This window comes from Ailuropoda melanoleuca, chromosome 9 (genome assembly GCF_002007445.2).
Source record: "Ailuropoda melanoleuca isolate Jingjing chromosome 9, ASM200744v2, whole genome shotgun sequence".
In the NCBI taxonomy this organism is placed as follows: Eukaryota; Metazoa; Chordata; class Mammalia; order Carnivora; family Ursidae; genus Ailuropoda; species Ailuropoda melanoleuca.
Genome location: NC_048226.1, coordinates 69,539,973 through 69,551,265, shown reverse-complemented (window position 1 = coordinate 69,551,265; position 11,293 = coordinate 69,539,973). Strand labels below are relative to the sequence as shown.

At 35.9% G+C, this 11,293-nt stretch overlaps 1 protein-coding gene across 7 annotated transcripts in view; it reads left to right on the top strand.

Annotated features, from left to right (window-relative positions):
- Positions 1-11,293, top strand: part of RRM2B (ribonucleotide reductase regulatory TP53 inducible subunit M2B) — an 88,609-nt gene that overhangs the window by 45,730 nt on the left and 31,586 nt on the right. For 2 of the 7 annotated variants that reach the window (XM_019803132.2, XM_011229138.3), the window contains 2 exons: positions 1,335-1,448; positions 8,048-10,994. In XM_019803132.2, the coding sequence (XP_019658691.1) occupies positions 1,335-1,448; positions 8,048-8,200 (267 nt within the window). In that variant the 3' untranslated portion in view covers positions 8,201-10,994. Of the gene's footprint in view, positions 1-1,334; positions 1,449-1,825; positions 2,166-2,401; positions 2,424-2,453; positions 4,192-8,047; positions 10,995-11,293 lie in introns of those variants that run through there. The other 5 variants (XM_034668404.1, XM_034668403.1, XM_034668402.1 and 2 more) reach the window with 4 other exon arrangements.

Sequence of the window (11,293 nt, the reverse complement as noted above, 5' to 3'; positions counted from 1 at the left end):
TAAGGAGGGCACATATTGCATGGTGCACTGGGTGTTATACACAACTAATGAATCATCGAACTTTACATCAGAAACCAGGGATGTACTGTATAGTGACTAACATAATATAATAAAAAAAATTAAAAAAAATTAAAGTAAAATGAATTTAAAATTTTTTAAATTTTGTTCAGTTAGCCAGCATGTAGTACATCATTAGTTTTTGATGTAGTGTTCAACAATTCATTATTTGTGTGTAATACCCAGTGCTCAGCACAACACATGCCCTCCTTAATACCCATTACCCTGTTACCCCACCCCCCAACCCCGTCCCTTCTGTAACGATCAGTTTATTTCCTGGAGTCCAGAGTTTCTTATCGTTTTTCTCCTTCTCTGATTTTTTCCCAGTTTTCTCTCCCTTCCGCTGTGGTCCTCCATGCTATTCCTTATGTTCCACATATGAGTGAAACCATATGATAATTGTCTTTCTCTGCTTTACTTACTTAGTAAAATAAATTTTTTGAACTTTAAAAAAAAAAACACTGTATAGTTCAATAGCTGTGGTTTTCATATTGGGAAGGAGAAAATGCATAAAATGCATTTTGGTATTTTTAATCATTTCAAGAATTCAGATGGTTAATGTTTTTTTTTTAAATTTTTAAAAATGATTTTATTTATTTATTTTTGAGAGAGTGAGAAAGAGCACACGAGTGGGGAAGAGGGGCAGGGGGAGAAGCAGACCCACCACTGAGCACAGGGAGCCTGATGCAGGACTCCATTCGGGACTCAATCCCAGGATCCTGGGATCATGACATGAGCCCAAGGCAGACGCTTAACTGACTGAGCCACCCAGGTGCCCTAATGTTTTTATTTTTCCCTATTCACACTTTACCACTATCTTTCAGTATAGTTGGAGTTCTCCCAACCCCCACATACATTTTATTGTTTTCTCATTTTCTTTAAGTGTGTTTCTGTCTTTCTCAATTCCCTTCCATAATCATGTTCCCCACAGTGATCATCTTTGGTGAATTTTTTTCCAGATATTCCAGAACAAAATATCTCATTTTTTTTTTCAATGGAGAAAGCCTATGACTTAAGGTCCTGTAGTGCTGCTGTGTAAAATACCAGTAATTTGATAGTTTCAATTTACTTAGGCTATTTGAGAATGTGAAATACTGTGAGTAGTAATACCCCAAACATTTGTAAACAAATGGACATTGCCATTTTGAAAGAATTTACCCTAGCATACTATCCTCAGGGACTTAGAAGATTAAAAAACTAAAACCCTGTTTTTGTTTGGAAAATATGTATTTATTGTTCTATCTCTGTATTTTATTCTGTTTTTGTTCATATCTCAGGAGTTTTTAACAGAAGCCTTGCCAGTTGGCCTCATTGGAATGAATTGTGTTTTGATGAAACAGTATATTGAGTTTGTAGCTGACAGATTACTTGTAGAACTTGGATTCTCAAAGGTAAGTTATTTAAAAATGTGTTACTTATAGCTAAAATGTTATAGCAAGTAAGGCCACTAAAATACTATATTTCATTGAAAGCATTTGTAACATACTAGTCTACTTTTTAAATGTCTGTGACAGCCTTGCTTTGCATGAACAAATTGGTCTTGTGAAATCCTTTGAAACTTGGAATTCTTCACAGAAATAGGAGGCTGATAAATCTTAGAATTAGTAAGCTCAATAAATTACTTGTAGTGATTGTAGATACTTAATAGGATTATCTTTAAGTAAATTGGATTTATTATGCATATATATGTTTACCCTCATAAATCCCCATGGGTCTATTTATAATTTTTATGTTAATATTTTTTAAAAGATTTGTTTATTTATTTTAGAAAGAGAGAGAGAAAGAGAGCAAGCTCAAGTGGGGGGAAGGGCAGAGGAAGAGGGAGAGAGAGAGAATCCTCAAGAAGACTGTCTACTGAGCATGGAAGCCACCATGGGGCTCAATCCCAGGACCCTGAGATCATGACCTGAGCTGAAATCAATCAAGAGTCTCCTCTAATTGACTGAGCCATCCAGGCGCCCCACATTAGTATTTCTTTTAGGGCCTGTTTACCTTTTATTTGTTTAGTGAGATTAGTCCATCAGAAATTAATACTTTTATTTTTTTATTTTTTAAAAAGATTTATTTATTTATTTGAGAGAGAGCAAGCTTGGTGGGGCAGGGCAGAGGGAGAAGGAAAGAATCTTAAGCAGACTCCAAGCTGAGCATGGAGCCCCACACAAGCTCCACCTCGTGACCCTGAGATCACAACCTGAGCTGAAACTAAGAGTCAGATGTTTAACCAACTGAGCCACCCAGGCGCCCCGTGAACTTTTTAAATATGAATAGTTATTAGGAAGACATTAACTGTCATAATTTAACCCTTTGAAGTCAGTTGTCTTTTATTTTTCATTTTGTTTATCAGAGATAATATACCTGAATTTCATAAAGAGGTATGCTTTGTGTTCACATAACAGATGGAAGCTGCAGCCAGTCTACCTGGGTTCCAATCCTGGTTCTGCCACTTTCTAGCTATATGACCTGAAGCAAGTTGCTTAACCTCTTATCCCCATTTCCCCATCCATGAAAGGGAGATGGTAACAATAATACCACAAAGAATTGTTGATGAGTTGGTATACTGAAAGCACTTTGAATGGTATTAGACATACAGTAAATGCACACTAAGTGGTCATGTTGTATTCACCATAATTGGAACATTCATAGAACTTGACTATGTAGTATATATATGATGGTAATTATAAATTATAGGTTTTAACTTCTTAGCATGGAAGTGTAAGTTTAAATTGTATTTAATGAGAAGCCTTATGAAATCCATGATGCTGGAGTAATGATTACCTTTCTCGGTAATGCATTTATATTCTGGTAACCACAGAAATACCATCATGAAAGAGTCAGATAGGGCAAAGGTTTTTGTTAGATGAACTATCTTTTATTACTTTAGTTATAAAATCCTGTGTTTACTGATAATGGAGAAATCAAGATTATAATTGCATTAATATGATCTCTTAAATTTCTAAACTGTATATTTTTTAAAAATTGTGTTTGTTCCTAAGTTATACCAATATGTTTGTTACAGGAAAATTAATTTACTCACTTGAGCCTTTAAGTGAACTCACTGTCCTTTAACCTACTACCATATCCTCACACTCTTACTTCCATGTTCTCCTGCTTTTTAGAAAACTGTGGACTCCTGGGCCTAGTTTTCTCTTTGGGAACTTACTCACTGTAGATCTATAAAACATCCCGCCTACAGAAGAAAATCTAAACATAGTATGAAACGTCATTTTTCCACAGGCCTTCAACATATCTCAAATTCCAAAAAGCAGAAATTATACAGACCTTTTAGATTTTAGTGCAGCAAAATTAGAAATTAACAATGAAAGAATGCCAAAAAATTCTGTCTACTTAGAAATTGAGAAGATATCCTCTAAAATGAGATTAAAATGAAAATATAAAGTAATAGAAAATATGAACTAAATGATGATAAGGTTACTATATATCAAAACTTGTAGAATGCAGCCAAATAGATCCTCAAAGGACAAACTATAGCCTTGAATGTGTGTGTTAAGAAAACAAGTTTAAAATACATGAACTACACTTTGAACCCAAGGAACTAGAAAAAGAACTGTTCTTATAATGACAGTTTTTGGCAAAATATTACTTAAATTAGCAAATGGTTATCATTTATACAGAATTCTAAGTAGGAGCCATATTAATGATGTTTTCAACTTCTCTCTTAGTTTGGGATTAGTCAACAAATATTTGAGTACTTCTGTGTGTCAGAAACAAGCCACTTAATTTATTTTTTGGTATTATTGAAATGTAGTTGACATACAGTGTGATACTAGTTTCAGGTGTGCAACCGACTGACAATTCTATACATTACGCAGTGCTCCCCACTGTAAGTGTGGTTACCACTTGTCACCATACAATGTTATTAAAATATTATTGACTATATTCCCTATGCTGTACTTTTCATCTCCAGCATTGACTTATTTTATAACTGAAAGTTTGTACCTTTAATTCCTTTCACATATGTCCCCCATCCTCCCCGCAACCTCTCTCTGGCAGTCACCAGTTCATTCTCTGTATTTAGGAGTCTGTTTCTGGTTCTTTGTTTGTTCATATGTTTTGTTTTCTTTAGATTCCACGTAGAAATGAAATCATGTGGTATTTCTCTTTCTCTGACTTATTCCACTTAATGATAATTCCCTCTAGGTCCATCTGTGTTGTCACAGATGGCAGGATCTCATTCATTTTTTTAAAGATTTTATTTGAGACGAAGAGAGCATGAGTTGGGGGGAGGGGCAGAGGGAGCAGGAGGAACAGACTCCCCACTGAGTGGGGAGCCCAAGGCAAGGGCTCCATCTCAGGACCTGGGGATCATAACCAGACTGAAGGCAGACACTTAACTGCCTGAACCACCCAGGATCCCGGATCTTGTTCTTTTTATGCTGAGTAATATTTCAGTGTGTGTGTGTGCGTGTGTGTGTGTGTGTTTGTATGTATATATACATAGTATATCTTCTTTATCCATTCTTCTGTTGATGGACACTTGGCATAGATTCACATATCTGCTGTTGTAAATAATGCTGCAATAAACACAGGGTGCATATATCTTTTCAAATTTGTGTTTTTGTTTTCTTTGGGTAAATACTCAGTAGTGGAATTACTGGATCATATGGTATTTCTGTTTTTAAGTTTTCAAGGAACCTCCATATGGTTTTCCACAGTGGCTGCAACAGTTTACATTCCCCAGCTACAGTGCATGAGGGTTCCCTTTTCTCCACATCCTCACCAACGCTTGTTATTTCTTGCCTTTTTTTAAAAAAAGGATTTTTTAAAAATTTATTTTAGAGAGAGCACGAGAGTGAGAGAGCATGAGTGGGGGGGGGTGCTGGGGAGGGACAGAGGGAGAGGGAGAAGCAGACTCCCCGATGAGCAGGGAGCCCAATGCAGGGCTCCATCCCAGGACCCTGGGATCATGACCTGAGCCGAAGGCAGATGCTTCACTGAACCACCCAGGTACCCCTGTTTCTTGTCTTTTTGGTAGTAAATATTCTGACAGGTGTGAGGTGATATCTCATTGTGGTTTTGTTTTGCATTTCCTTGATGATTAGTGATGTTGAGTGTTTTTTCAAGTGTCAGTTGACCATCTGATATCTTCTTTGGAAAAGTATCTAGCTTCTCTGCCCATTTTCCGCCCCCTGGCCATTTTTTAAGTCAGATGATTTGTTGTTTTGGTGTTGAGTTGTATACATTCTTTTGATGTTTTGGATATTAACCCCTTATTGGATATATCAAATATATAAAATATTTGCAAAGATTTTCTCCCATTCTGTAGGTTGCCTTTTTGTTTTATTGATGGTCTCCTTTGCTATAGTCTCAGTAGTTTATTTTTGCTTTTGTTTCCCTTGCCTGAGGAGATATAGTCATATATATGTTGCTAAGGCCAAATTCCAAGACATTACTGCCTTTTTTTTTCTTCTTCTTCTTCTTTTTTTTTTTTTTTTTTTTTTTTTTTTTTGGGGTTTTTTTTTTTTNTTTTTTTTTTTTAGGAGTTTTATAGTTTCAAGTCTCACATTTAGGTCTTTCATCCATTTTGAGTTCATTTTTGTGTTTGGTGAAAGAAAGTAGTTCAGTTTCATTCTTTTGCATGCAGTTGTCCAGTTTTCCCAGCACTATTTATTGAAAACAGTATCTTTTCCTCATTGTATATTCTTGCCTCCTTTGTCGTAGATTAATTGAGCATATAAACATGGGTTTATTTCTTGGCTCTTTCCTGTACTATTGATCTAAGTGTCTATTTTTTGTGTCAGTACCATATTGTTTTGATTACTATAGCTTTCTGGTATATTTTGAAATCCGAGATTGTGATACTTCCCCTTACTTTTCTTTCTCAAGATTGCTTTAGCTAATCAGGGCCTTTTGTGGTTCCATACAAATTTTAGGATTATTCAAGTTATGTGAAAAATATGTACACTTAATTTAACTTGGTCTTAGTTACCTTGTCCATGCCATGGATGATTTAAATCAGGTTTTTTGGAAGGCCCCCAGTTTTAAAATCAAGTGAATCTGTAACTATTGGTTCAGTACTTTTTTCACCATATCCTGCTAGTTCAAATTTTCACTTCCTCTTGACATATTATTTTTTTTTAAAGATTTTATTTATTTATTTGACGGAGAGAGAGACAGCCAGCGAGAGAGGGAACACAATCGGGGGAATGGGAGAGGAAGAAGCAGGCTCATAGCGGAAGAGCCTGACGTGGGGCTCGATCCCTGAACACCGGGATCACTCCCTGAGCCCAAGGCAGACGCTCAACGATTGAGCCACCCAGACGCCCCTTGACATGTTATTTCTGACAGGCAATATCACTGAATTCTACGACTCAACCACGCACAACATATGATCTTTTGTTGAAACTATATATATATAAAATATAGATAGATTTTATTAAGATGTTAAGCTTTTTATTAAGCTTTATTAAGATATGTCACAGAGTATGCAATTTACCTGTTAACACAAGTACAATTTAACGGTTTTTAGTATATTCACAGAGTTCTACAACTTAACAACAATCTGTTTTGGAATATTTTTAGCATCCCACAAAGAAACTCTGTACCCATTAGCGATCAGTCACTTTCCTTTCTTTCCCCCCATCCCCCACCTAACCCTAGGCACCACTAACCTAATTTCTGTCTCTTTAGATTTGCCTGTTCTATCTATATATCCCATTTCAGATCAATGGAATCCTACGATATATGGTCTTTTGCGGCTGGCTTCTTTCCTTAGTGTGTTTTCAGGGTTCATTCATGCTATAGCATGTATCAGTACTTTATTCCTTTTTATAGCCAAATAATAGTCCATTGTATGACTATACCAAATTTTATTTATCCATTTATTGGTTGATGGACATTTCAGTACTTTTGGCTATTAGGGCTATTATGGATAATGCAAATATAGACATTCACTTAGAAGTTTTTGTTTGGACAGATGTTTTCATTTCTTTTGGATATATAACTATAAGTGAAATTGCTGGGTCATATGATAACTTTTTAATTATTAGAGGAACTAACAGACTGCTTTTCAAAGCAACTGCACCATTTTACATTCAGCAGTGTACAAGGGTTTCAGTTTCTCCACATCTTCGCCAACACTTGTCGTCAGTCTTTTTTATTACAGCCATCCTAGTTGGGTGTGAAGTAGTATCTCCTTGCAGTCTGGATTTGCATCTTGCTACTGATTAATGATTTTTGAGCATCTTTTCATATGTTTCTTGGCCTTTGAATACCTTCTTTAGAGGAATGCTATCTAGTCAGACCCTTTGCCCATTTTTAATTGGGTTACTTGAATATAATCTTATCTGTGGTGTTCATAATCCCTGCTGGAATACTCCTAAATTCAGAAATCCTATTTTATTGCCCCTCATGGATCACTGAAGTGTTTAGTGATTTTTCCTCAAGCTGTATTGCCAAGTCTGCTTCTTGAATTCAGAAGCAGTAAAAAAGCTGCTTGTTAACATATATTCCATTTTTTGTTTGGAGACATCTATGGATAGCGTTTATTCTATCTTTTCTCATCATGGTCTCTTAACATCAATGTTTTATTTATCTGTTATGAACTAAGAGACATGTTTAGGGTCACAGTACATTATTGGTAATTCAGTATTTTGTAATATCATGCATATGTGACTACCTAATGGTTATACCTGTGAAAAGGTCTGTAATATCTATGGTGTTTTGGATCTCTCAAGCTGCAAAAATATTTTAGTATGATTCATATTAAATCTTTCCTTTCTGCAATAATATGTGTCTTCTTTCTACTTCTTAAAATACCAGAAATGCTAGTATAGTTTCTTAAGGTGATTAGTGGGTGATCTCAGTTGTCTTACAATTTATCAGCCTTGAGTGCCTTGAGGACCTTCTGGAATAATGGATCCTACAGGTGACTAGACAGGTGTTAGGAGACCTGAGCTTGTTAGTTATCTGTTGTCTCGTGGGTATGATTAGGGTTCTTCAGAATGTCTAATAACATGTCTTTTCTTTTTAGGTTTTTCAGGCAGAAAATCCCTTTGATTTTATGGAAAACATTTCGTTAGAAGGGAAAACAAATTTCTTTGAGAAACGAGTTGCAGAGTATCAACGTTTTGCAGTCATGGCAGAAACTACAGATAATGTCTTCACCTTGGATGCAGATTTTTAAAACCCCTCCCATATATAAACCTATCGCTGGTAAAGAGCAGTCTGTTTTTCTTTGCTTTAAAAAAAACCCCAAAACTTAAAGTACCTCCTTTAGGAAATAGAAGTTTGCTTAAGAGGAAATCTAAAACCAAATTTCAGTCAAGTTGGATTTATATAAATACACTCTAATTTTCGCGTTTAACAACCAGAGTGTGACTTAAATGCTTTTGTTTTGTCACTAAATTATAAGGTGATATTATGTAGCGATTAAGAGCATGAGGTGAGGGGTCAGATGTGAGTTCAACTTTCTGCCCTTACTGCTTGTGTGATTCTTGGCAAGTCCGTTAATCTCTCTAAATCTCAGTGTACGTATCTTTAAAATGAATGTAATAGTAGGTCCTAAATTTATTATGTGGATGTGAGGATTAGGCCACAAAATAAATGCTTAGCCAATATTACCACCACCACCACCTCCACTACTACTATTACTACTTATTAATAGTGTTAATTATAGTGACGTTGTGATAAAATGCTCCCCTGTCCTCCAAGTAATTGTGATTCTAGGTCTTAAGATCTAGATTAAATCTTTGTGTTTTTAATGTTTGAGGGAGAATATAAAGATTTCATTTAAAAGATTATAATTCTCATTAACTTGAGAATAACTCTTTGAATTCCTCAGCATATGGTAAAGGAAATTTCGTTCTTAGTTGCTTTGGGCAGGATACTTATGAAGTGGAATTCAGGAGGCTATCCTGGTAGTTGACCTTGTAAGTAAAATGATTCTCCTCCTTTGGAAATCAAAGTGGTCGCTATTGCCAGATGTAGCCTTGAAATGTTTAAAGCCCCGATGAATTAGCTAGAATAGCATTTCCCAAAGAGTATTCTAAGAACTGTTAACCCCTCTAGATATTTTGTGGGGGGAAAAAGGGGGATTCTGTGGTCAGATGAATCTGGGAAATGTTTATCCTCCCTTCCTCTTCAGGGCATACAGTCAGTACATCAAAGACAGAAATTCAGCGGTACATAAGCTTATTCCCCCCTTCCTCCTGCATATCCCAGACTTACTTAACACAAATCTGTTTTTCACCTGTTAACATCTCGCCTAACTGGTATTCTTCAGAACATAGCCTGGAAAAAGTTGGCCTAGAACCATTTTATACTCAGAGGAAGGAGTTGGGGACTGAGTTAAGGAGACCTGGTGGGGATTACTGAACCATTCATATTTGTGCCAAGCTGAGTAATGTACCTGAGACTGACCTCAGCTGTGCTTCTTTAATACTCTTTAAACTCTTCTAAACTGTTTTACGCTGTTTAAGGGATAGTCCTAATTATGGGACTGTGCTTCCTGTACAGTAGCAGATGGCACGGGAGACCAAGGTCTCTGCAGAGGAGACTGTGTGAGGAAAGGCCAGAAACCCCTCGTTATTGTTAGGAAGAGTCAAGAGGTAGCCCAAGCCCCCAAAACAGGGCGGTTTTCCACTTACAGCAAATTTTTATAAAATTCTGCAACCTAGAATTCAGAGATTTTCAGTTTGCATACATTTTTGCTCCATTCACTCGGCAATAATCTAATTGACTTTATAAAACTGGGAGTTCTCAAGCAGGTGCAAGAGGGGCAGGTCATAACTTTGTTAGAGAGAAGGTCAGAAACTGGGTATATTTTCGCCTGTGACAGTGCCATTGATTTGTTCAGTTTGTCTGTGCTGCAGAGTTGGCCAGCTGTTTTTACATCTTCTCATGTGATCCCACAACAGCCTTAGGAGCTTGAAGAACAGCTAGTATTGACATTTTACTGATGGGAGAGAGTGAGGCTCAGAGAAGTTAAATGACTTGGCCAAGATCTGCTCATATCACTGTCCCTACAGTAGCATTCTTTTTCCTTAGAGATTATCATCTATCTTGTATTTAGTCCTTTACATCCATCTTGATGTGATTTTGTCTGTTTCCTCATTCAAGTATCATGTACTTTAATTAAGGCGTTAAATAAATTATTTAACCATATTCAGGTAGTGTGTTCAAAGATGTGTCTGCTACTACACAAAAACTGAGCACTTAAAATTGACAATATCTGCAATGATACCAGAATGAAAGAAAAATGTTTTCTGTGCATATTCCCTTTGTTTCGAGTACAGATCTTTCTTATAGGTAATGACAGGTGCCTTAATATGAAGCTTATTTATAGTAGCAATAAACCTAACTGTATTGAAATGAAGGAGTTTTAATACTGAAATGCTGGATTTTTAATACACTGCTTTATTATATTCAGTGTTCCAGATCCTTTTCCAGGCCTCCAGGTTGCGTATTTATTTATTATGTTTAGTTTTTTGGTTCTTAGCTCTTAAGCAATGAGGCAATTGTGAAATCTCTTTTTAAAAATTATCTCACAGGTAAAGAGAAAAATTCAGAGTATGTTTACAACTTTTTTTTAACAGCTCATGTATTTAGATCATTGCTACAGTAGTTCATTATTTAGGAGTATAAAAACTTGTAGTTCATGACAGATTGCACTGATTAAAAAGATTTCATTATAGTGTGTAGAATCGTGACTTGGAAAGACTTGGGAAGACAGTTTGACCCAGTGCTTTCAGACAAGGCTGTTTTGATGTTCAGTTACATACAATAATAAACAATTATTTTTACATATAAGCTTACTCAAGTCCTGTCTTCGTTGTCTCATTTTGGAACATCAAATTTTTCTGCTTCTTTTGCTGTTTTATTTTTTATTCATAAAAAAGTGGTTACAGTTGACCTTTGAACAACATGGGAGTTAGGGGCACCAACCCCCCTGTGCAGTTGAAAATCTACATGTAGCCTTTGACTCTCCCAAAACTTAACTACTAATAGCCTACTGTTGATCAGAAGCCTTACCAATAACACAGTTGGTTAACATGTATTTTGTGTGTTATATGTATTATATACTGTATTTTACAATAAAGTAAGCTAGAGAAAAGAAAATGTTATTAAGAAAGTCATAAGGAAGAGAAAATACATTTACAGTCCTGTCCTCTGTTTATTGAAAAAAATCTTCATATAAGCGGACCCATGCAGGTCAAACCCATGTTGTTCAAGGGTCAAATGTATTGAGAAAACATAGCAGTTTGCATATTAAAAAAAT